Source organism: Solanum stenotomum, chromosome 7, assembly GCF_019186545.1.
Source record: "Solanum stenotomum isolate F172 chromosome 7, ASM1918654v1, whole genome shotgun sequence".
Taxonomy (NCBI): Eukaryota; Viridiplantae; Streptophyta; class Magnoliopsida; order Solanales; family Solanaceae; genus Solanum; species Solanum stenotomum.
Window position 1 is genome coordinate 13,187,713 of NC_064288.1, and position 27,313 is coordinate 13,215,025.

The 27,313-nt window shown below is 30.0% G+C and overlaps 3 protein-coding genes across 3 annotated transcripts; 2 read left to right on the forward strand and 1 right to left on the reverse strand.

The window, feature by feature from the left end:
• The first annotated feature begins 3,252 nt into the window (after positions 1 to 3,252).
• LOC125869662 (uncharacterized) lies at positions 3,253 to 4,734 on the forward strand. The gene is made up of 4 exons (XM_049550118.1): positions 3,253 to 3,417; positions 3,500 to 4,293; positions 4,369 to 4,408; positions 4,486 to 4,734. Exons 1-4 carry the CDS (start codon positions 3,409 to 3,411, stop codon positions 4,732 to 4,734), a joined length of 1,092 nt encoding a protein of 363 aa, XP_049406075.1. The 5' UTR covers positions 3,253 to 3,408.
• A 1,968-nt stretch (positions 4,735 to 6,702) lies between these two features.
• LOC125871202 (putative pentatricopeptide repeat-containing protein At3g25060, mitochondrial) lies at positions 6,703 to 9,595 on the forward strand. Its single transcript, XM_049551803.1, has one exon. The coding sequence runs from the start codon at positions 6,873 to 6,875 to the stop codon at positions 8,898 to 8,900; it is 2,028 nt and encodes a 675-aa protein (XP_049407760.1). The 5' UTR covers positions 6,703 to 6,872; the 3' UTR covers positions 8,901 to 9,595.
• A 605-nt stretch (positions 9,596 to 10,200) lies between these two features.
• LOC125871203 (uncharacterized) lies at positions 10,201 to 12,906 on the reverse strand. Its single transcript, XM_049551804.1, has 2 exons — positions 12,185 to 12,906; positions 10,201 to 10,742 (listed from the first exon to the last, which is right to left on the reverse strand). The coding sequence occupies exons 1-2, from the start codon at positions 12,462 to 12,464 to the stop codon at positions 10,372 to 10,374; spliced, it is 651 nt and encodes a 216-aa protein (XP_049407761.1). The 5' UTR covers positions 12,465 to 12,906; the 3' UTR covers positions 10,201 to 10,371.
• Positions 12,907 to 27,313: the final 14,407 nt, after the last annotated feature.

The following is a 27,313-nucleotide window of genomic DNA, read 5'->3' on the forward strand; positions in this document are numbered from 1 at the left end:
GCGAATTGGCAACATTATTTTTGGCATAAGGAGTTTGTGACTAGAACCAATCATGAGGCTTTGAAGCATATTAGGGTTCAAAATAAGCTTATTAGAAGGCATGCCAAATGGATAGAATTTATTGAGTCTTTTCCTTATGTGATTAATTATAAGCAAGACAAATAGAATATTGTGGCGGATTCTTTATCTAGAAGATATGCTTTGATGAATACCTTGACTTCTAGATTGATGGGTTTTGAGAGTTTGAAGGAGTTATATTCTAATGATGATGATGATTTTGAAAAAGTCTTTGGGGAGTGTCAAGTGAGCTTGAATAGGTGTGTACAAGTTGTTAAGAAGGGTAATGAAGCTAGAACTCCTAGGTTTGAGTTGAAGGAGGGCAATTTGTTTAGATGGAAAGCTTTGTGTACCTATTATCCTCATGGAAAGAGTTGTTAGTGAAAAAGGCACACAATTGAGGTTTGATGGGTCATTTTGGAGTGTCAAAAAACCTTAGCTATTCTTAGTGAACATTTCTTTTGGCCTAAGATGATAAGAGATGTGGAAAGAATTTGTGCTAGGTGTTTGGATTGTAAGCATGCTAAATCTTATACCTAACCCCATGGATTGTATACCCCTTTGCCTATTCCTAGTGGCCCTTGGCTAGATATTTCCATGGACTTTGTTGTTGGTCTCCCGAGGTCTAAGAAGGGTAAGGATAGCATCTTTGTTGTTGTGGATAGATTTTCTAAAATGGCTCACTTTATTGCTTGTCATAAAAGTGATGATGCATCTCATGTTTCTACCTTATTTGTTCATAATTGTATGGTGTTCCCCAAACAATTGTTAGTGATAGAAAGTCATTTTTGGAGGTGTTTGTGGGGAAATTTGGGAACTAAGTTACTATTTTCTACTTCTTGTCATCCCCAAACGGATGGTCAAACCGAGGTGGTTAATAGAACCTTAGGTAACATACTTAGGGCTATGGTTAAAAGGGAAGTTAACTTCTTGGGATGATCAATTGCCATTAATTGAGTTTGCATATAATAGAACTATTCATAGGTCTATTGGCATAACCCCTTTTGAGTGTGTTTATGGCTTTAATCCCTTGACTCCATTAGAGTTAACACATTTACCCAAAAATGTTATTGTGAGTATAGATGCAAAAGCTAAGGCAAAATCTATGAAGAACATTCATGAGAAAGTAAGAATGCGAATTGAGAAGGCCAACAATGATGCAACCAAAAAAGACGAAAGCGAGTCACCTTTGCACCCGGTGATTGGGTATGGGTTCATTTTAGGAAGGAAAGATTTCCAAGCAAAAGGAAGAACAAACTTATGCTAAGAGGAGATGGACCTTTTCAAATGGTTGAGAAGATTGGGGATAATGCTTACAAAGTAGACTTACCAAGTGAGTATTTGGTCCATAATGTTTTCAATGTTAGTGATTTATCTCTTTTTGATGTAGGTGTGGCGAATTCGAGGACGAATTCTTTTGAAGAAGGGGAGTGTGATGTAGATCAAAGTGACACTACTTCAAGGAGGCCTTCACAAGGAGTCAAACTAAGGACCTTCAAGCATTGCAAGCTTTATGGATGAAGATAGAACCTTTGGAAGGCTCCAACATGGAAGACTTGAAGATATTTAATATATTAAGTGTTCTACCATTTTAATTACCTTGTAATTTTAATGAAGGGCAATTGAGTCTTTCTTCACTATTTTAGTTTTTAGTATAAATAGTAGATATTAGGGTTTCATAAGGGAATTTTTTGGACTTGTTATGCCTCTTGTGAGAGTTTGGAAGCCCTTTGTTGAACTTCAACATTTTGTCCTAGAATTTGCAAGTAAGGTTATTACTTTCTTGAGGAGTCTAATAGATTAGGTGCTTTTATTTCTCAATTAAGTGGTGTTTTTGGTTAGTTTCACCATTACATCTCTTAGTTGCTTGAATTTAATTGTGTCTATCTCTTTTATCTATCTTTTTTTAAAATTTCTATTTTATTTTTATCTTCTTGTTTCACAACAGTTGGTGATATTAATAAAAATGAAAATGAGTTTAAAGTTGCAACTACTCAACTAGTAGCTGCAACTACTCAACCTGTAGATTCTCAAAGTTCTCCAGTTGGTGACCCTGAGGCTGTTGCACCTACTCAAGCATCAACTACTACTACTGCAACTGTTGATCCTGAGATTGGTGCACCTACTCAACCAACATTTAATCCAACTATTGAATCTCTTGTTGTTGAGGATGACTTTCTAGTGCTAGATTCAGACCAGTCAACTGAAAATAGTTCAGATTTAAACCATGAAGATTTATTCCATAAAGGTGATGCTAAATATGAAAGTGATGTCCATGAAGAAAATATAAACTTAAGGGCTGAGAAGAGGTCATACCAAAGGAGGAAGAGAACAGAAAGAGTACCAAAAGACCCTGAAGAAGTTCCAGTTGCTGAAGTTGGTCCAAATGTGGATTTTGATGAGATCGAACTTGTTGATAAAAACATAAAAGGTAAAATTGTTGGGGATGAGCATGTGTATTGTAGTTCTGATGCTTATAGTATTGAAACTGATTCAGATAATGAGACAAGGAGGGAAAGTAGAAGAATTGTTTTTGATAAAACTGTTGAAAAGGTTATGTGGCAGTTGGGCATGGTTTTTGAGAGTGTGAATGATTTTAGGGATGCTGTTACAAAATATTCACTTCAAAAAGGTGTCCAGTTAGAAAAGTTTACTAATGACTCAAAAAAGGTGAGGGTTAGATGTAGAGAGGGGTGTCCTTGGTTGTTATATGCAAGTCTTAATAGAGGTACCAATAACTTTGTGATTAAACCCTACAATCCTACGCACAGATATGTGAAGACCACAAGAAATTATATGTGTAATGCTAAGTTTTTGTATAGGCACTACAAAGATAGAATTAGTGAGCAACCAAACATTAGAATTTTCAAATTTCAACAGTTGATAAGAAATGAGTTAGGAATACATGTTGGGAAGACTATTGCTAGGAGATCAAGACAGAAAATATTGCAGGAACTAATGGGTGATCATGTGAAAGAGTTTGGTAGAATTTTTTACTATAGGGATGAATTGTTGAAGACCAATCCAGGTAGCACTTGTGTAGTAAAAGTTGATGATTCTGAAGGTAATGGTAAGCTAGTTTTTCAGAGTTTCTATATATGTTTTGATGCTTGCACAAAAGCTTTTCTTGGTAGATGTAGGAAATGTATTGGTTTAGATGGATGTTTCTTGAAGAGTGTAACCAAAGGACAATTGTTGGTTGATGTGGCTAAAGATGCTAATAATCAAATGTTGCATATTGCATAGAGTGTAGTAGAGTATGAAAATAAGAACACATGGGCATGGTTTTTGAAATTGTTGATAGAGGACTTGGGATTAGGTGATGGCAGAGATTACACACTCATTTCAGATATGCAAAAGGTATGTTTTTGGTTAATTTACGCATGTTTAATGCATTACTGTTGTTATTACTGCAACAAGAATGTTTTTTTGTTCATTGCAGGGGCTTACATCAACAGTCAAGCATCTTTTACCAGAGGTGGAGCATAGGATGTGTGCAAGACACATTCTTGCTAACTGGGCAAAAGATTACAGAGGTTTAAAAAGAAGGAATCAATTTTGGAAATGTGCAAGAAGCACTTTTGAGGCAGAGTTGAAGGCAAATTTGGCTCACATGGCATTGCTAGGTAACAAAGATATTGTTCCAGATTTACTTCACTATGATGTAAAAACTTGGTGCAAAATGTACTTTAGGACTGATGTTAAATGTGATAGCATAGATAATAATATGGCTAAAAACATCAATGCTTGGATCTTAGCTCCAAGACATAAAACTATTATCACTATGCTTGAAGAGATAAGGGTAAAGGTAATGAATAGACTAGGTCAATTTCATAAATTTCCAGAAACATGGTTAACAAATATTTCTCCAATGGCATTAAAAGTGCTTGAAAAGAACATAGCAAAGTTAACGAAATGTCATACTGAGTTCAATGGAGAGAGAGGCTTTGAAATTTCAAATGGATGTTATGTCCATACTGTTGATATGAGGAGTAGGATATGTAGTTGTAAATCATGGATGCTCAAAGGAATACCCTGTCCACATGCCATTGCTTCCATTCTTTACAAGAATTGGGAACCAATTGACTGTATTGATGATTATTACAGTAAGGAGACTTATCTAAGAACCTACTGTCATTACCTTCAACCAGTAACCAACATGAAAATGTGGCCTGATTCAACAAATCATCATGTGGAACCACAATTGTTAAAGTTATGCCAGGAAGGACAAGAAAGGTAAGAAACAAAGAGTGTTGGGAGACAAAAAAAAGTCTGGAAATTACCATGAAAAGGTGTTTACATGACTTGTAGCATTGGGAAAAATCACAACATAAGGAGTTGTCCATTAAAGGTATATCATTTATATATTATTCCTTATTTATGGTATATATTTGAGATATTTGACTTGTTATCTATTTGATGTTGTAGGATTTTGTTGCTGCTGGACCAAGTAATGAAACAGGTACTTCTAGAGCAATTTCTAAACCTAGAGGAAGGCCAAGAAAGACACATATTACTACTACTGAAGCACCTGCTACTGATGGAGAACCGCATAGGCCTAAGGGAAGGCATGTTAATCCTGATGCACCTCCTCCTAGTCCTAGGGGAAGGCCAAGAAAAACAACAAATAATGAGGCACCTGCAACATCAACTATAGGCAAGGGGTATGACTCTTGAATCCCTTTATTTTCAAATCCTTTTTATAAATTGATCTTCACACTTGTTGCAACATCAGAAAGAGACACNCAAATATATATGTTTAAAATACGGTATTAAATAGTCTAGGTGGGTAATAGGTCCTATCAAAGTTTGGTATCATAACTGTTATTTCCGCCAAAGTTCGGATATTTTTCAGACCCTTTTACTTTTTTTCGTTTTGTGTTAGATATGTACATATATTTTTAGGAATTTTTTTCATGTACCGAATATAACATAAATAAAAAAATTATTTTTAAAGAAGTCTTGTGGTGGAAAGTAAAACATATTTTTGATATGTATATATATCTAACACAAAACGAGAAAAAGAATTGGAAGCGGAGGGTTAGGTGAAGTGGGTATAATTTTTTTTAAAAAAAATAAAATAATATCTAAATTAGTATTTGAAGGGGAGGGGAGGGGGAAGATGAAGTAAAAAAAATCAAATATTTTTTATAAAAGAAATTTAAACTAAAAAACTAAAGAAAATGTGTGTGCGTGTGTGTGTGTTGGGGGGGGGGGCTTACGGTGAGAGGAAGTGATGGGGTGGAGTAAGAAAAATATTTTACATTTTATTTTATAATATTTTTTTGGGATAATAAATTTTTAATCTTTAATTTAAACTAATACTTAATTTATTTAATTTTTGTCAAGGTGAAATATTTTGTCTATGTGGAGTGTGATGTGACAATTTTTTTAAGTAAAAGAGAGGGTTTTTTTCTCAAAATTATTTTATACATACTATGATGAGAGTGTTATAAAAGAGAGAATTGTGTTTCTCAAAATAATAAGTGATAGTTTATGTATGAAATTCACTCTCAATAGTTTATATATGAAACTTAGAAAAAATTAGGTGTGTTTTTGACACTTATCTCATTATTATAGGGGTCGTTTGATAGAGTGTATTAGCAAAAATAATGCATGCATTAATTATATGTATCCCTTGTTTGGTGCATTTTTCATAGTATGTATAACTATTGTTCTATTGTGTATTGAGGAGTGTATTATTAATACCTAGAAATCCATAGTATTAGTAATGCAAAGGATTTAATGCATGCATTAATATGGTTAAAAACTCAATTACCTTTCAAAAATACTTTTACATCTTTTCCTCCATAATTGTGAAAGATACTTTTGTAAATAAATATTTTTATACAATGCATATTATTTTTAATACACCAAATCAAACAATGCATAAGAAATAATCTATGCATAACTAATACGAGTATAACTAATACATGCATTACTAATGCTTACATTACTAATACACTTTATTAGATATTATTTTTATATATTCTATCAAATGACCCCAGTGTCTAGAGTGAGGTTCAAATGGTTGGTTCTCTTACTTTAAGTCTTTGTTTTTATCTTATCATTATAAGTGAGATATGCCTCCAATATTGCAATACTACAATCTGCAATAAAAAAGTTTTTGTTAGTAATGGTCTCATGATCATTAATGGTATTTGTTAGTAGTGTTGTAATGGTTTCTCTTTATAGTTCATATTGAGATTGGCTTAGTTGTTATGAGGAATCCTTTTGAGTTGGACAGTTTGGGAAATATTGACATCTCTTTTCAGGTTAATATGGAGTTTTATTAAGTGTTTTATATAATAATGAACTAATATGAAAAAGTTAATCAGTGACTATTGGTTACTGCGTACTATTCATTAGTACTTAGTGTATTGTAATTCTCAATAAAAATTGTGTGAATTATTAACAGTAATCGAAACGATAACATCACTAACTGATAAATCGATATCTTAACGGTTCCATATCGATTTAGCATTATTACAAACCGATAATCGATAAGTAAAATCGATAAATTTCAAAACTGAACGGACCGATATGCAACCCTAAATGGTGAGCTCTTAAGCTAGATTATGTCGTTTAAAGACAACTCGGACATGAGTACTCCAACAAGCTTCAAGGATTGTTAATGGTGTTTGAATTGATTTGGGGATGAGTACAATATTTTGTTGAAAGTTCTAATTTTCTCTCGATTAAAAATGTCTATTTGTTTCTCTCCAGTTCAATTACCTGTTTAGTGCTTATACCAGCAGTTATTGCAACGGACTCCTGCTATTAAAGAGGTGAACTTCAAATTCCCAGTGGACTAAATGCGCTTGTTACCACATGAACTCAAACCTCTCCTATTGACATGTAAACATAATGCATTGGTTTCTCAAATTCACGCTCTTATGGTAGTATCTGGGTTATTTTCCCATGGAAACTCCATTGCCCCATTAATATCATCATATGCCAAAGTGGGTGATCTCAAATCTGCCCACAAATTGTTTGATAAAAGTCCCCTGAGGAGAGTAGATTTTTGGAATGCTATGATCATTGCCTATTCAAAAAATGAGTTCCCTTTTGAGGTTGTAAATGTTTATAATCAAATGGTCCTTGAAGGTGTCAAACCTGATAGCTCAACTTTTACTGTGGTACTTAAGGCGTGTACGATATTGCAGGATTTGGAGAAGGGTGAAGAGATTTGGGACAAGGTTGTTGAGTGTGGGTATAAAAATGATGTCTTTGTTGGGTCCTCTGTTTTGAACCTGTATGCCAAATGTGGGAAGATGGATAAAGCAGGAGCTGTATTTGAGAAAATGCAGAGGAGGGATGTTGTTTGTTGGACTACAATGATAACGGGTTTTGTACAGAGTGGGAAAGGGAGAGAGGCTGTGGATTTGTATAGGAGGATGCAAAGGGAAGGTATGGTAGGTGATGGTGTTGTTATGTTGGGTTTGATGCAGGCTTCTGCTAATATTGCAGACACGAAATTGGGTTCGTCAGTTCATGGCTATATGATCCGCAGAGCCCTTCCTATGGATGTCAATATACTGACTAGCCTTGTTGATATGTATGCTAAGAATGGAGAGTTGGAGATAGCTACTCGTGTATTTCGGAAAATGCCTTTTAGGAATACTGTTACTTGGAGTGCTTTGATTTCTGGCTATGCTCAAAATGGCTTTGCTGTTAATGCTCTTCAACTGCTGATAGCGATGCAACTGTTAGGATTCACACCTGATGTAGCTTCACTTGTAAGTGCACTTCTAGCATGTTCTGATGTTGGCTCTTTAAGATTGGGTAGATCAATTCATGGTTATGCTGCCAGGAAAGTCATCATGGATCAAGTTTTAAGTACTGGATTGATTGATATGTATGCTAAATGTGGGCTCATTTCTTGTGCCCGTTCCATTTACGACCGCATCAGTTCTAAGGACTTGATATGTTGGAATACGATTATAGCATGCTATGGGATCCATGGGCAAGGAAGAGAGGCACTTACCCTTTTCCAGCAGATGAAGGACGAGATAGAACCAGATCATGCAACTTTTGCTGCTCTTCTTTCAGCTTTGAGTCACTCGGGATTAGTGGAGGAAGGTCGACATTGGTTTGATGTCATGGTGAATGAATACAAAATTAAACCTTCTGAGAAGCATTATGCTTGTTCAGTTGATCTTTTGGCTCGAGCTGGTGAAGTTGAAGAAGCTAAAGAACTCATCACTTCTATGGAAACTAAACCTGGGCTTGCTGTTTGGGTTGCCCTTCTATCTGGTTGCCACAAACATAAGAAATTTTCCATTGGAGAATTGGCAGCAAACAGGGTACTTGAATTAATTCCCGAGAACACAGGTACTTTCGTGTTGGTAGCGAATTTCTTTGCAGCAGCAAAAATGTGGGATAAAGCAGCTTCTGTGAGGAAGCTTATGAAAAAGACAGGGATGGCAAAAGTTCCTGGCTACAGTGCTGTAGAGGTAAATGGGAGACTCCATGCTTTTCTTATGGATGATACAAGTCACCCTCAATATGAACAGATAATGGGACTTCTATGCAATCTGGAAAATGAGATGAAAGCTATGGGATATGTCCCAAAGACTGACTTTGTGCTGCAGAATCTTGAAGAAGATGTCAAAGTGAAAATGTTGGGTATTCATAGTGAGAGACTTGCCATTGCTTTTGGGCTCTTAAACACCGCACCAGGAACCAGATTACTTATCACAAAGAACCTGAGGGTCTGTGGTGACTGCCATGAAGTAACAAAGTTTTTCTCTGTTATAGTAAAAAGAGAGATTATCGTAAGGGATGTTAAACGATTTCATCACTTTAAGGATGGAACATGTTCCTGTGGTGACTACTGGTGAAACATGTCTTGTCATGTAAAGCTCTATCATCCTGTGAGATACTGGATAAAAACTAGGAATACGATGAAAATGTATTTGTTGCTGCCTTGGAATTCAATCGGAGGTCCACCTAAAAGCTTATTATGGTCATCTGTGGAATTTATAGACTGATGTCATCTGGTGGATGAGCAAAAGGATACTTTTGCTGCCTGTTTTCCCCGACTCCTGGAATTTTTGGGCCGCCTTTAATATTAGGAGTAGTCTGCACTTGTGTCCTAAAATATCTCCTGGTGGGGCACTGACACTGCAGGATGTTTGTGCACCATTGCGTGACCAGTGTTTATGTAAATCAAGAATGTGTCTAGCAGAGAAAAATAATAATTAAGAATCTGAATGGGATTTACATAGTTGCTTCGATCACATTCTGAGGGCAGGAAAAATAAGTTGCTTCCACTTCTTCTCTGAGAGAGGCAAGCCAACATAAATTTGTACCAAGCTTCCAATAAGGTGGTGAGTGGTATTTTGAAGAATCAACTATCCTGCAAGTTCCATCAAGGTGACAAAATTGAAATGTATGTGTCAGTATCAAAAATGCAGATGATATGTAGCATACTTTCTCAAGTCTGACTGCTAAATGTAAAGATTGCTTGTACTTCTTTGGAGTTAGCGGATTGATTCTTTCCTTGATTAATAGCTGAACTGGAGTTGAAGTTTGACCTCCAGTCTGGTAGCACTAACTGGAATGTGGTGAAGCACTTACGACACAATTCGATAGACATACTCCAAAAGGTTTCCTGCTTTTCTTCACTCATTCATAAGTTTGACACAAAATGTTCAGGTGTACAACTTTGGCAGAACTTAGTCAGGTGACAGGCACCCTAGATTGTCACATCCTGAGTGGTTATAATCTCTGTCCGAGATCATTTACGTTGGGAACCAAGACTTGCCAGTTCTTCAAGTAATTGGTAAGGTGCTGTCAAGGAAGATTGAATGATTATACAGTGGATTGGTGTATCATTTCTTCAAAGCTTTTACTGCTTTGAATGAATTTAGGAGCGCTATTGCGAGACTGTCTATCGTTTATCAATAGCCTACATGTTAACAACCAAAGAACGAGAGGTTTATTCTTTATAATGAGCCTCCAGTGGCCTTCGATCATCCCATTTACTGGCTGAAGGAATGCTTTTCTCCCTTGTTAGCTATTATTAACATTGCATTTGTTTCAAGTTGTTTAAAAGAGGAAAGCTTTTGCACACATATTTCTGATTGAGTGAAGAATAAAGATAACACACAATTAATAGTTTGGATTGACACAAGGTAGTGAATGTTAACAATGTCTATATCTGAACAACAATACTACAAGATTCTCATTGAGTTACAACAATTCCCAAAATCCCTTCTGCTAAAAGAAGGGTCAAGACATGCAGGCACATAATATTCAATCTTATCAAAAAGTTGTAAAATTTGAACCAACTGCTTCTGTCTATTTTTCTCAACTCCGATAACCATGAGCTTGATTCTGAAGATTTTGATTGTCTTCTAATAGACGGTCGTATTCTAAAAGAAGATCTGCTGCTTGTTTTTGGAGAGCAGCAACATGAGCTTCCGCAGTTTCAACACGTTTGTCTTTCTCCTCTGACTCCAACTTAACCTTCTTCAGTGTCTCTGTTAAACTAGAGAGTTGTTTCTGCGATAATTTTATTTCCTCAGCAGCTTTATCTGCTTTCTCCTTAAGCTGCAGCTTTTCTTTCTCAAGCCTTTCAAATTCTTTCTTTGAAGATCCCGCACTACTACGCAAAACAATCAGCTTCCGAAGGTAATGGTGCATACGATCAATTAAGAATCCAAGAAACAGAGAAAATCCTGTGTGATATATGCCATTCAAATGCAGATAAATTAGCATAAAAGGAAATAAGTAATGGATAAGAAAACTCGGAAAATGCAAAATTCCAGTAGCATGCATATTTTTATTTGTCATATATAATGCTTTTTTTCAGTGGTTAGCAGTGTTAGCAGATCTATACTTCAGACTGAAGTTATGGTTGCAAGACCAAAAAACCTAAATCCATTTTGACTGCTGCCTAGGAGGAACAAACTCTTATGCTTTCTCAACCTTAAAACATAATCGCAGAAGCACATCTACATACTACCACAATTTAAGACTTGTAAGTAATGGTATCTCCTTCACTCAGACAATTAACTGTAAATCTTGAGATGGACTACCTATGTTTGCACATTCTTACTCCCCGTAATCATGTTATATCAAATGGAATTTACAAAGCAGCCTCATCGGAGAATCAGGGAACCACCCGAACAAGAGAGTGCCTCAGAACATTTATTTTACTGAGGAATAAGATGAACATTTTGAAAGAGTGGGAGTACCATCAATAGAATATCAACTGTGATGGTTGAGATATGACTCTATTAAGTTCAGGTAAAACGACTTCTAGACAAATTTCTCTTCAAATTCCAAGAAATTTTAGAGAACTATTTTATTACACTTGAATATTGTTTGTGACTAAAAACAGCAAAGCTCTTCCAGTGGCCAGCATTGAAGCAGCTACTTTGCTAGACTCACTATTATCCCTAACTTAAGATCAAAAATTAGGAGGAACTGGTGTTCCGCAAGTAACTGTGTCAATTGCACAGAACTTATTTTGACACCTAGGAGACAACAATTCCCTCCCCCATCTTCCCCCGAACCCAACAAAAAAAAAATAATCAAAGATTTAGCTTTTCAATCAAATAAGCTCAAACCTAGCATTACAACTGTTAATGACAATACACGAGAGGATGAGCGAAGAACACGTGATAGTTTCTTATCACATCTCAACAACAAATTGTTCATATTGGCATAAGCTCAACTCTAGAAGTATCTCCTTTCAAACTAGTTTAGTACAACAAACAATTCAATTAAGTTCAGTTCCTACAAATTCCAAATAACTCATCAAAAAAATGCTTGAAAACAATCTTCCTTCCATCACTGTCATCCATGAGAATAGCTACAGATTGATGCATAAATTACGAATTATAAAGAATCATTAAATATCAATTGATAAGCGAAAATGCTACATGTCCCTGCTAATTATCTTCATCCACATTCAAACCTAAAAGTAGCAGCCAACAAATCAGAGAGAGTCTATAATAAATTTTAAAGATTGCGCCCCTCGTAAACAGAATACTACTATCATCAAGGAAAACAACTGAACCAAGAATCTGATTTTCATTTGCAACACATTTTTAATATCAGAAACCAATAACAAGGAATGTAATTGAGTTATTTGAAAAGGGCTAAAGAATGATACCCATGAGAGTAGCCTCTAACAAGTTGGTTCTCCACAAAACCTGATCCATTGGTGTCATTGTACCAATCTTAGCCCCCTTATTCTGAATCTTGATAATACTAATAAAGTTGGAAAATAAGATAGCTGATATAGTACCAGCAATTGTTAAAACAGTACCCTTTCTCATTTTCACCTGATCCAAACACTTCATCACCAGTTCCCTCAGTGGCCCAATCTTCACCATTAGAAGAAATGCCACCATACCCTCCAAACAAAGAACCATAAACAACAACTGAATCATTTTTACACTACAAAAAAAAAATCAACTTTTTTTATACCTTCAACTAAAACCCCAAAATTTCTTCAAAGAACCAACATCATAAAAAACCCAAATCAAGAATTGGGAAGAAGCCCCTGTAGATGACCAAGAAAAGGAGTAGAAGTAAAAGATGTCTAATACTCCACTAATTAAAAACCTAATCTTTACAACCCATCTTTAAAGAAGTGTAAAAGGAAAAAGCTAGTAACTTTAGTAGAAAATGTTAAGGGTTTTGAGCTGCAGATCTATGGAATTAGTTGCTAATTAGAAAAAAAGAAAAAGATAAAAACTTTCTTTAAGCAAAACCCAGTTTTTGGTTCAACTTTTAACTTTTGGTTCCTCTAAGCAAATGGTGTGTTGGATTGTTTTGTTTTTCACTGTACTTGGGAAAAGGAATAGCAAGAAGAAAAGAAAAAGAAATGTGAATTATTAGTAGAACACTGCTATTTTGATAGTAGTAATATTGTCCGTGTGTTCAGACATTACAAGACGGACGATTGGGCTTTGGTCTTCCTGTTATATGTTGTGTAGTTAGTACTACTTGACTTCTTTTGTCTGCCCATATCTACCTACTTATTTAGTTTTGATAGTTTTAGATTTCATGTTTTTTAAGAAATTAAGTAAGTTTATTATTATTTTTTGAAGTCATATTTTTAATAAATAAATATAAATTAATTTATTTTAATTAACTAATTTGATTAATGAACATTAATTGGTTATTTAGTTTTTTTATATTAGTTAAATGTATGCTTTAAAAGTTAATAACGTTCAAAAGGATAAAATAGAAAGAATAATGTCATTTAAGCATTAATTTTGTGAAATGACAAATATTAAGAAGTTTTTTTTTTAAAATAAAAACGACATATAAATAGGAATGAAGAGAGTAATTGCCAATGAGCCCTTACCTCTACCACTTGGAATTTAAAAAATAAATCAAAAAAACGTTTAACTTTTTCTCAAAAATTGCTTGAAATTGAATAAAAATGTCATTCATTTATTATAGGGAAAATTTTCAAAACAACAATATTTTAGTTTTTAGTGGACTCCTTAGCAACAGTTTCATTATTTATTAAAAATGTCATTATTTTAGTTTGTTAAGGGATTAGTTATGTATTTATTTTATTTTGATTAATTTGAAAGAATACAAATAATTAATAACATAACAAAGAAAATCATGGAACAAAAAGATTCAAAAAAGGGAAAAAGAATTTAAATACAAATCAGTTACGTTTTGAAAAGAGCATAAATAGCCATCTTTCCGTCGAGCGTTTTTTTGCTTTCTTCTTAAGAACATCAAAAAAAAATATTAAAATAATTTAGTTTGTCTTCTGAATCATTCATCTGATAACTTTCAAAGCTTCTTCAAGTTGAATACGACATATTTTTGAAACAGAATTTTTCAAAATTGACAACTATAAATTTGTCGCATCCAGTGAACAATCGAAAAACAATCAGGTATTTTTTTATTATTTTGGATGAGATATTCGTATATGTCGAGTACAAGAGTATTTTTTTTTCTGATTGAATCAGTGAAATCTTTGTATGCATTGAAATTTATAGCTTTTTCGGATGTTTTGTATCTAAATTATGATGTATAACGAATGAAATTGTTTTTTTTTTTTAGTTTAGTAGCTGCTTTTTCTGTTTGAATGAATCCAATAATTTGTATCCCATTAAGTTGATGTAACTAATCGATCATGAACTATATGTTGAATACAACAATATATGAATATAAAAGTGAGATGAAAATACAAAGTTATAAATACAAAGTGAGATTGAATATAAAGTTGTGAATACAAAAGAAATACTCTCTTCATTTGAAATACAAAGTGACTTTGAAAGGTAAAATATAAACTAATGGATCATGAACTATATGTTGAATACAACAATATATGAATACAAAAGTGAGATGAAAATACAAAGTTATAAATACAAAGTGAGATTGAATATAAAGTTGTGAATACAAAAGAAATTAAATACTCTCTTCATTTGAAATACAAAGTGACTTTAAAAGGTAAAGTAGGCACATAAAATACAAAACTTGTTGGTATACAATTAGGTTGAATACAAAACAAAAGAGAATTACAAACTTGTTCATATATAAATTGAGATTGAAATACAGAATGAATACCCAATAAAATACAAAACTGTTAGCATACAGTTTTTAGGATGAATACAAATTAAGAAGGAAATACAAACATGTTGGTATACTAATTGAGATTGAAATACAATGTAAAAAAACAAAAAATGTAAAACTTGTTGATATATAGATATAATGAATACACAAATAAACTGTTGATTCAGACATTATAGACATACATATATTTTCCTCAAATCTAAAACCCTAAAAGCAAATATAAATGTATTAAAAATCAAACAAAATAAACATATGAATGAATTTGTAGGTTCTAATAAATCTGAAATATTAAAACGAAATCAGAAAAAAATCGGAAAAAAATTATTTAATCGACTAAAAATCTAAAATATATGAATATGTAAACAAACTTGCATAAAAATCAAAAAAATTAACGAAAAATTTGTAATATGTACAATGCAAAATATAAATCATAAACGGTGATATCGAAAACAAATCTAAATGAAATACATAAATATTAGATGAATATGTAAACAAACTTGCATAAAAGTCGAAAAAATTGATGGAAAATTCGTAATATGTACAATACGAAATATAAACCATAAACGGTGATATGAAAACAAATCAAAAGAAATCTAAATAACTAATCGAAATTACCTTTACCAAATTCAAAATTTCTTGAATTAATATATAGATTTTGTTTACCAACCGAGAATTTTCTTGAATTAATACAAAGATTTTGTTGAAGAATTGAACTTTGAATAATTTGTGTTTCAAGGTTAGCAAAAAAACTTGAAAAAAGAGAATCTGGGAACGTGAAAGGTGGGGAAAAATAAAAACTTTAAGTTATAAATGTGAAAGGTGGGAAATTAACGTGTAAGATGTGGGAAGAATATTAATGAATAATTTTGTATTTGTTTTTTATTTTTAATCTGTTATTGGTTAGAATTTGGTCCAATGATGGACTCTTTTGATTAATAAAAGGAAATATAAATAATAAAATATGAATACAAATTATTTTTGAAAATATTGACATTCTGACATTTTAAATAAATATTTTAAAGTATTGTTGTTTTGACTAAATATGTTAGATATTATGACTAGATGGCTTAAAAATGTCTCCGGCGTCAATTTTTTATCCAAAAATGTCATTATCGTTAATAGTAAATGATATTATTATTACTATTTGGTGACAAATACCTTCTTCTTCTTTTCTTATAAACATTATCTTTTTACCTTTTAAACACATTATTTTTTTAATAAAGTATTATTTTTAAAGAACATTTTAACTTCTTTTTTTAAAATTATATAACTGTAAAAAAAATTAATATTTTAAAGATATTTTGTGATTTGAAGAAATTCAATAAATTTTCGTATTTTATGACATTATGATTGTTATATCTTAACTTTAAAAACAAGAATTGTATTAACAAATGCTTATCTCTTCAATTTATAAAATATTATAAGAAATAAAAATATTTCCAATTTTAATAGGAAAAAGCATTATATAGTTATTTAAATGAAAATAATGATGGATTATTATAATCTTATATACATAAAAAATTATGATAAGTTATAATACTTTTACAAAATCTCTTAATTTAATAAAATACGTAATTTATCAAAAAATAAATTACTTATTGAGGGGTAGAGCGAAACATGTCAAACTTGAACAAAATAGATACTCCATTTGAGAATTGAAGCAGGTTGTTATTGTATTAGCTTTTAAAAGGAAAAAGAATTTTCTAAGAAAATAGAATGTTATTTTTGGATGCAAAAGGTGAAACACCAAGTTTTTTTTTCCTATGTTTTAGTCAGAGTTTCAATGTGGACTTCGAATACTGGGTGAAAAATCAAAAAAAAAAAAACAGCCTGATAGTTTAATATACTAGTATACGTGCCCGTACGATGCGCGGATAATTTAAAATGTAATAATTTTATAATTAAAAATAACTAATAAAATTTATAATGCACTTAATAATATATTTAATTTATTATAATAACAATATAATAATACAATATTTGAGCAATATTAAATTTACATTATTAGTACACAATTTAATTTATTGTAATAAAATATATATCGATAGTTATCTTTGAATTCAATTTTAAAAAGTTAAAAATTGAAAATTAAAAACTTATAGTATATTTTAAAATCGTAATTTTCAACTTAATTTAATGTTGTTATATATATATTGTGAATAGTCTTAAATTTGCTAAATGACTTATAATAGTGATATTGTTCAAGATAAAATTCAACGCTAGCTAGATATAGATAAATATTATTTATCTTAATTCAAGTTTAAATTTTATTTCTCATAATATTATTTTTCAATTTTGAAATTTGATTGTCCTTTAAAAGTAATATTATGAAAACATAACTTAATGCCTTCTATGTTTATGATAGTGATAGAGACAGTTCCTCATTTATCTTGTGCTAAGGTTGAAAATCTGTAAAAATAAATAAATAAATACATAATATTAATAATAATACTAATAATAATAATAATAATAATAAAAGACATTAAATAGTGTTTATAATAACATTATACTTGGATTATTATTATTATTACTATTATTATTATCGTTATCATAATTATATTATTATTATTATTATTATATTATTATTATTATTATTATCAGTTCTATTTTTTTAGATAAAAGGTTATATCTTATTAAAAAATATTTATTTTAAAATGCAAAAAAAAAATCTGAAATAAAACTTAAAATATTAAATGATATTTAAATGATAAATTTTAAAAGAAACTTCCATACTTGGGGTTTGTAAAATAAATAATTTTAATTTAAAAGTTCTTCAATTTGTTTAGAAGTAGGAGTGTAATGGGAAGTTTTAAAACTCCCTATTTAGTTGGGTATTTTTTTTATTCAAAATAAAGATTAAAACACCATATTTTTTTCCGTATGTGTTTTTTTTTTAAAAAAATAAATCATTTTAATTTAAAAGTTGTTCAATTTGTTTAGTAGTGGGAGTGTAACGAGAAGTTTTAAAACTTCCTATTTTGTTGGATAATTATTACTATTTTTTTCAAAAAGATTAAAAGGACATATTTAGTTGGATGGTTTTTTTAAAAAAGATAATACATTATTATTAGTATTATTATATTATATTATATTATTATTATTAGTTTAAGTTAAACATAAATTTATTATTTTTATCATTATTATTAGTTTGGTTTTTTTATATATAAGTAAATATAAAACTTATAGATTATAGGTTATATTAAGATAACTACTGATAAAATAAAAGATTATCAACACAGTTTTTCATTGATTATAGGACTCTGTAGTAAAGGAGGGAGAGTTATGAAACTGTTTTATCTAAAACTATTTTTTCCATTCATGTGTGTGTAGGAAATTTTAAAGTAATAATAATTAAGATTAGATTAAAATATATAATTATGCATAAGAGTATAATCCGAAATTAATTTTGTTTTCACGCATATTTTTTTAATTCGATTTTTAATAGTTAATAAATTAATTTTATATAACACATAAGTGATAACAATAGGTTTTATGTTTCAAGCATGCATTTATAATATAAATTTTTTATGCAATTAAAATTAAACTTGAATGAATTAAAGTATAAAATATTGAGAACTTCTTAAATTATCATTATCATTATCATTATATTTAAATGATAAATTTTAAAAGAAACTTCCGTACTTGGGGTTTTTAAAATAAATAATTTTAATTTTAAAGTTTCAATTTGTTTAGAAGTAGGAGTGTAATGGGAAGTATTAAAACTTCCTATTTAGTTGGGTATTTTTTTAAATTCAAACTAAAGATTAAAAAACCATATTTTTTTCCATACGTGGTTTACTTTAAAATAAATAATTATAATTTAAAAGTTGTTCAATTTGTTTAGTAGGGAGAGTGTAATGGAAAATTTTAAAACTTCCTATTTAGTTGGATAATTATTACTAATTTTTTTCAAAATAAAGATTAAAAGGACTGGCTGTTTTTTTTTTAAAAAAATAATACATTATTATTAGTATTATTATATTATATTATATTATATTATATTATATTATTATTATTATTATTAGTTTAATTTAAACAGAAATCTATTATTATTATTATTATTATTATTATTATTATTATTAGTTTGATTATTTTATATATAGGTAAAGATAGAACTTATAGATTATAGGTTATATTAAGATAACTATTGATAAAATAAAAGATTATCAACACATTTTTTTTATTGATTATAGGACTCCGTAGTAAAGGATGGAGAGTTATGAAATTGTTTTATCTAAATCTATTTTTTCCATTAATGTGTGTGTAGGAACTTTTAAACTAATAATAATAATAATTAAGATTAGACTAAAATATATAATTATGCATAAGAAAATAATCCGAAATTGATTTTGTTTTCACGCATATTTATTTTTTAATTAGATTTTTAACAGTTAATAAATTAATTTTATATAAAACATAAGTAATAACAATATGTTTTATGTTTCAAGCATGCATTTATAATATAAATTTTTTATGCAATTAAAATTAAACTTGAATGAATTAAAGTATAAAATATTGAGAACTTCTTAAATTATATATCAATTAAAATGAAAATAAATTGTTAATTGGTATTTTTTTTTGTTTTTTGTTTTTTTTATATTTAACTTGTGTGTTTTATGTCAATTCACAGTTTCTATTGCATTACTTTTTTTTTGTTAAATTTCAAATGTCAGTTTTTATGTTTTTTTTTACGAAATACATTTTTATAATATATATTTTTTAAAAATACTACAAGTATAGGTACTTTCATTACAAAATACAGTTTAATAATATTTTTTTTAAAAAAAAATACTGCAAGTATAGGTACTTTCATCCCAAACCCATCCTGTTTTAGGATATAGTCTTCTAACATTGATAAGAAAAGCCTAAACTAAAAACAAATACATCACTTTCAAGTAATTAAAAATAAAATAATCTAATCCAATCAAATTTTAATAAATTTAATGAAAAGAAACAAAGAAAGTAGATCTTCTTTTAAATGGAGTAATAAATTATATACAACTGCAAATCAATAAGCATTAAACTGATTCAGATTAACTTCAATTGATTAAAGGTTTACAGCAACTTCGAAGTAGATAATCAAAGATAACAAACGAAGACCTTCACATAATACTCTATGATTTGCACATAAAAATTTGATAAATAAATTTAAGAATAAACAAAACAGATGGTATATGTATTAATTCTAATTTTTACCTTTTGAATGTTTGACAAATACTGTTTAGGTATAATTAGAGTTACTTCAATAACTCAATATTTGCATATAACTTTGTGTTCTTCTCTCAATCAAAATCCTCACTCGACCTTTTCTTCTTGTAAAATCATCTCCTAAGAGTAAGGTATTTCTGCTTTGAATTTATCAGGAACTATCTTCAATCGAATAACACGAACTTTCAAGTTCCAATGCATTGATTTGGATGTAATTTTTGAGATTGTGTTAAATTGCAAAGCCACTTATTGTTGAATATAGGAGAACAATGTAAAGTTATTACTGGAAATATCTATATATAGTACGTGACTTTCAAGATGCAGTGAAAAATGTAGTTAAAAATTCCTTGTTTAGTGGATGGTTATTGAGAAGTTATCTTAAGGAGTTATAAAACTGCCTTATTTGTGTTTATCTGTAAAAATATATTTATTTTTTATATAAATTTTAAATACAAAATACTAATATATTTAGACTCCTTAGGTAAAATATATACTCATTTATAATAAATGGGTATATTAAAAATGATAAAATTGTGAATCCAATATCTGTAAAAATATATTTATTTTTTGATATAAATGTTAAATATAAAATACTGATATATTTAGACTCCTTATGTAAAATATATACTCATTTATAATAAATGAGTATATTAAAAATGATAAAATTGTGAATCCAATTTTCCTTGATTAAATGATTTATAAAAAATGATTATTTAAAATTATATGTAGTTACGTATAAGTAAATGGATCTAAATCTAAAATATCTAAAAGCTAAAATATACTAAAAAATTGTGGTATTGTAACTACCATACAATTACATAGGATCTAATTGTAATTATTGATATGTTTCAATATTTATTTAAATAATTATTTATTATTGATTATTTAAAATTATTTAACATTTAAAATTCAAAAAATTGTGGTAATGACATGTGTCTTTTTTCTTCTCCTTTTATATATAGATAGATTAGAGTGTGTTTAATATGTTTTTAGAATCTTCTCATTTTTTGGTTTGCTTAAATATTTTGAAAATGTTTTTCGCATCAATTTATTTTCCTCAACTTTAAGAAACAGGACTTACCTCCAAAAAGTAAGGAAAATGTTTTTCAAATCTCTTTTTCAACCTTACACCTCAACTTTTTCACCCTAACTCAAATCTCAGGTACCGATTCTCGATATTAATTTGAGATCCGACTCCTAATTTTCAATTTGGGACCCTCTTCCGATCTTGATTCAAGAACCAACTCTCGGGTCGAATCGAGGTCGAATTCTAATTTGGGTATTGAATTTTGGATCGGACCCCTTTTAGAACCTTACAATAGATGATACATTTAAGGGGAAAATAAATGTTTTAGAATGTTGGGATAATGCTTTCGCCCGTAATATAGTGTAATTTCGATGTGTTGAGTCATAAGTAGTAGAATTGCTCAGAATTAGAAAATTGAATTTAGTAGTGTGGTAAACTAAAATAATGGGAATAGTGATTGAGTGAAGTATGTAGTTGCAATCATGAACCCAGTAAGTTAGTAATGAGGTGATTTGCCCTTATATGTTGGAACTTGGAAGACATAATGAGTATGTGTCGATTTCATGTTAGTAGCATAGAGAGAGTTATTGGTTAAAGCAATTTAGAGCAAGTCATTGTGTTAGTATATATCAAGTCTAGATGGTGAATGTAAGTTATCTATATTTTTTCTTAATTTATACTGCATATTTTATTTTGAATGTATTTTTTATTCTTTTACAGATGCATGATTATTTGTTTTATATATATATGGTGTACATATGGTGATATTAGTATGGTAGGGGTAAAACTAACTTCATTTTAACGGCAAGGGCTTTGTCAACCAATAAAACAAAGTTGAAGGATATTTTTGACTCTTTTCCCTTAATATTTTGTCATTTATTTAACTCCTATATATGTTATATTTTTTTTGCTAAAAAAGTAAGTCTGTCTTATAATAAATATAAATAATAATATAGGAAATGAATGAACTAGATAGTCAAAAGACATGGAGTTATGTGTATTCAATTTCTGTAAATGTTTTATCTTCCGATTCCTAATGCAAAAAGTAAAACATCTCTTCATAGTAATAAACATATGGAAAATTTGAAAAGTTGTTTGGTATATTCAATGTGGAGTAAATTCTTTTGATCAATTCAATACAATATATTCATTTACTAAATTCTATATATTGTGTATAGATAGTGAAAAATCACAAGACAACTATCTCAATTCATCAAATTATTAGATTATCAATCCTACTTTGTGTAGGCACATTTTCTCATATTTATTTTGTGTTTGTGTCTCTCTTTTCTACTTCTGTTTATGCTCTCTATTTTTTCTATTCACATTAGAAGTTATTGTCTTTAATTTGACTTATTTATATATGTTTTCTGATTAGTTGAAAGTTCATCTTACTTGGGTAGGTAAATGTGTGTATCATAGATAGAAATTTGTCATGCAAATATCAAATCAGGTAAGATTACTTTCTTTTTAATTATAACTTCTTGGAGTATCATAAAACTATATATTCTTGTTTGTGTAAATTTTGGTTAGGAATCAATTTACATAATTTAACTAATATTATTTTGTTAAATTCACAGATGATAGAACTAATAATTTTGAATTAGGCAAAGTGTACACGTACCTATAACAATTATGATTTATATACATCGATTAGATATTTTAGCAATTATTATTTTTATCACTAATAATAACTATTTTTTTGTAGGTGTACACCATAAAATTGACAATGATCCACTAGCTATCATAAGAAAGGTATAGGTTGATCTAATTTATGTGCAATTTTTACATAACACAATTCATATTCGACAACAACTTCTTTATCTGTATGTGATTATAAAAAGATGGAGGCTACAATTTCTTAGAAAGAAGACAAATTTTAAAACATGAAATATTTTGAACCAATAAGAGACACTTAAATTATGTGTTGTGACATATTAAAAAAAACTTTTATCAAGTTGAATACTTGATATATTAAAAAAATTACATAATTAAAATTGTTCGAATATTACTTTTGAAAGTCATTTGATAACAATATTTTAACATGATGTACCTTGTACTGATTATAATCTTGATTGAATAGGCTCACCATTCATTGGTTTAAGCTTGTATATATTTTCTCTTCAATTACTATGCAAGTTATCGCACAATGATCATCTATAAGTCATCTTAAGGAAGACATAGATAGATCAAATTTTTATTTATCTTTTGCAAAATTCTACTCTCATTCGACAACAACTTCTTAATATGTATGCAAATGTGAAAAGGTGGAGACTACAAAGGTGAAAAAGAATATGAAAAACTCAAGACAAGAAATATTTTGAAATCACACTTGACATTTAAATTATGAGTTATGACATATTAAACAAAAGAAATTTTTATCAAGAAGTATTTGATATATTATAAGAATTGCATAATTGAAGTTAATGGTTTGAGCTTGTATATTTCTCTTCAATTTTTGTGCAACTTATCACGCACTTATTATAATATTTTCAAAGTTCTTGTACTTAATTAGCATGAGATACATGAGCAACATACATGTCCGAGTATATAACTATCGTTATAACAACTCCACACAACTTAGCATGGGACACACGTATAATGTACGTGCCCAGGACTAGTATGAAAAAAGGGTCAGTGATAATTTCATGGACAATATTTTAAAGATAAATTTTCGTATTTTATGACATTATGATTGTTGTATCTTAACTTTAAAACCATGAATTATATTAACAAATTCTTACCTTTTCAATTTATAAAATATTATAAGAAATAAAAATATTTCCAATTTTATTAGGAAAAAGAATTATATCGTCATTTAAATGAAAACAATGATGGATTATCATAATCTTATATATAAAAAAATTATGATAAGTTACAATTTTTTTACAAAATCTCTTAATTTAATAATAAAATTCGTAATTTATCAAAAATAAAATTACTTATTGAGAGGTAGAACTAAACATGTCAAACTTCGAACAAAATAGATACTCCATTTGAGAATTGAGGCAGGTTATTACTTTACTAGCTTTTAAAAGGAAAAACAATTCTCTAAAGAAAATAGAATGTTATTTTTGGATGCAAAAGGTGAAACACCAAGTTTTTTTTTCCTATCATTTAGCCTGAGTTTTAATGTAAACTTTGACAACCGAGTGAAAAAAAAAAAAAAAAAAAAACACAGCCTGATAGTTTGATTTGCTTAAATATTTTGAAAATGTTTTTTGCATCAACTTATTTTTCTCAAATTTGAGAAACATGACTTACCTCCAAAAAGTAAGGAAAATGTTTTTCAACGTTACACCTCAACTTTTTCATCCTAACTCAAATTTCAGGTATCAATTTTCGATATTAATTCGAGATCAGAATTTTCAATTTGGGACCCACTCCTGATCTTGATTTCAAGGTTGAATTTTGATTTGGGTATTAAATTCCGGATCAGACCTCTTTTAGAACCTTACTATAGATGATACATTTAAGGGGGAAATATATGTTTTAGAATGTTGGGATAATGCTTTCACCCATAAGATGGTGTGATTTCGCTGTGTTGAGTCACAAGTAGTAGAATTGCTCAGAGTTAAAAAAATTGAATTTAATAGTATGGTAAACTAAAATAATGAAAATAGTGATTGAGTAAAGTATGTAATTGCAGTCATGAACCCATAATGAGATGATATGCCCTTATGTGTAGATTTTATGTCAGTAGTAGCATAGAGAGAGTTATTGGTTAAGGCAATTTAGAGCAAGTCACTGTGTTAGTATATATCAAGTCTAGACGGTGAAGGTAAGTTATCTATTTTTTTCTTAATATATACTGCATATTTTATTTTTTATTCTTTTTCAGATGCATGATTATTTGTTTCATATATATAAAAATTATTAGTTGAAACTTTTATTTATTTTAGCCAAATTAAAAGAAGGTTAAGTCAAAATAATGGAGTTCAAACAAGTATTTTCTAAAAAAAAAAATTATGCATTTTTTCATGCAAAAATTATGGAGTTCAAACAACCCTCCTTTTGGAATAGACACAACCTTACAGAACAATCACAATCCTTTAGAAAACACACAACTTTTCATAAAGGTCATAACCTTTCGTGAGAATCACAACCATTTGTTTTCTATTCACACCTTTTAGAACCATAAAAGAGGAAATAAAAATTGTTGCAAATACGTAAAAAGTCGATATATATATATATATATATATATCTCAAAAATGGATGCAAATAGTCCATAAGAAAGAAAAAACGGTTCCAACCAATTTCTTCAAACGATCTCTGCAGAGTGCAGAAATGGAGGATGAAGAAGTTGATGAAAACAATTCCCAAGTTGTTGTTATTGATGAGTACTCGTCACACAGTGTATCGATTCCAAACAAGTTTGCCCAACAACATTTACCTCCTCTTGCATCAGGCAAATCCATGATATTAGAATTCGAAGATTTTGGTGGGAACAAGTTCATGATGGAAGTTGTACACTCTAATTATGGAGATTACTACTATCTTAGAACAGGGTGGGACAGATTTCAGAATCAACACAAGTTGGAATCTGGAGATTTTATATATTTTTCTAAGAAAAATGATTCCTATCAAATCTACTCTTGTAAAACGCCTAAACCAGATGAATTGGATCTGCAACTCCCTAAGTATGTTCTTCAATTTGATTCGATTCAATTCCCTGTTTTAGTCATAACTCGTATTTTTCTTTCTTTGCAGTGAATCAATTGAGAGAGTACAAGTGCTTGTCAAGAATTTATGTGCTAAAGATTCCAAATGCTTACGATTATCGAAGAAAGAAGTGGAAGGGAATCTTGATCAATATCTTATTCTTCAAGTAGGAGAAGAAATAATTCTACCTCTACATGATCCAATTCAAAAGAAGTCATTTACAGTGCAACTGTTGCATGCTGATCAAGAGGAGTACCATATTAGAGGAAGAGAATGGGAGGAATATGTGGCTCAACACAACTTGTTCATTTTCGACGAAACTACTATCTTTGTTAACAAGGTAATTCTGGATCCAACTGCAGAGGTTCAGCTTGTCAACATCTCCTATCACTATGAAATCACTTATCAGACTAGAGCCACTAATCAACCCCAAAAGAAACCGAAACTATTAGGCACGACCGCGGAGACTAGTTCAGCACCCGCTTCTACTGCTGTCGATAATAGTTCAGCACCTGCTTCTACTACTGACGATAACAACAGTTAGAAAGGGTTATGTAGGATTGAACTTCATTCTGTCACTTGCACAGGATTGGACTTGATCATTGTAATACATTCATCCATTGGGATTAGCCATCAAACTCTCTAAGTAGTTTCATGCATTTTGTTTAGATATTCATTAACAGTTTGTTTACATGTTAGAATATTCTATAGCAATGTCCACTGGTTTCTATATTCTTTCAATAGCTTAACTGGGAGAAACTCATCCGATCCTTTCTTAAAATTTCATTGCTAATGCTTTCTTTTTAGTTATTTTTAACTAGTCGCATATGACAATGCCTATATATGGACATATAAGGTTCTTGGGTTGATTAGAGAGTAAAACAGTTAGTACTAACTATTAGACATGTAATTCTTATTATTTTGATCGAAATCTAAGTGATGAAGCTAATGGATATCGAGCTGTACGATACAATTGGCCTAAGAAAACTAGTCTTGATGCTACCTACTGTTGTCATATCTTGTAGCTTGGCCTTGTCCCACTAGTAGTATATCTTTATGGCTTCTATTTTGTCTGTTATCATTAAACACGAGCGAGGAGCACACAAGTTAAGTGATTACTGATTTACTGTGTATTATTTGCTGCAAGTATGGCCTTAGGTTATATTTCTGCAGGAGCTCACTTAACTAAGGCTGGTTTGCCTCAGTCAGTTCCCTCTTGTTTTCTCACCACAAAATCTAGCCTGGGAATCCCTTTGACTTCGATTTCTTGTATTACGATCATGTCTTCTCCAGATTATCATTCTCATTCTGCTCAGCCCTGCATGCTGTTGTGAACCAAATTCCTCTTACCTATATCCTATGCTGGTGAAGAAGAAGCAAAGGGTGAATCCTCATATGGAAATAGTGATCGTAACACTAATTTTCCCCGCTAGCATAACATTATGTTAGGCTATATACTAAGTTTAGCATGGACCTAACTCATAACAATTTATTAAGCCAATTGTGACAAAAGAAGTAAATCGAGGGAGCAAAGTGAAGTTCTAAAATCAAAATTCATGTGGATTTCTCTTATAACACTTATTCATTTGAGTGTTGTCTATACATTTATCATGCAACACTACTCAAAACTAATTATAGTATAACATACTCAGTATTTACAGCTACTTCAACTTTGCCAATATCTTTAATTTCAGTTTGCTCTCTGCATTAATATTATTAACTTGTTCAATCTGCCATGTTGAATTGGGAGGAAAGATAGTGTCCCAGTCGTGATCACCTATCTCACTCACTGCAGCA

Excerpts from the sequence above, each read along its gene's own strand:
- LOC125869662 (XM_049550118.1), top strand. Across the intron at positions 4,294-4,368 it reads TGCCAGGAAGGACAAGAAAG|CATTGGGAAAAATCACAACA; the intron begins GTAAGAAACAAA and ends CATGACTTGTAG. Across the intron at positions 4,409-4,485 it reads TAAGGAGTTGTCCATTAAAG|GATTTTGTTGCTGCTGGACC; the intron begins GTATATCATTTA and ends TTGATGTTGTAG.
- LOC125871202 (XM_049551803.1), top strand. The coding sequence starts at position 6,873 with ATGCGCTTGTTACCACATGAACTCAAACCTCTCCTATTGACATGTAAA.
- LOC125871203 (XM_049551804.1), bottom strand. The coding sequence starts at position 12,464 with ATGATTCAGTTGTTGTTTATGGTTCTTTGTTTGGAGGGTATGGTGGCA. Across the intron at positions 10,743-12,184 it reads GTTAGAGGCTACTCTCATGG|GATTTTCTCTGTTTCTTGGA; the intron begins GTATCATTCTTT and ends TATATCACACAG.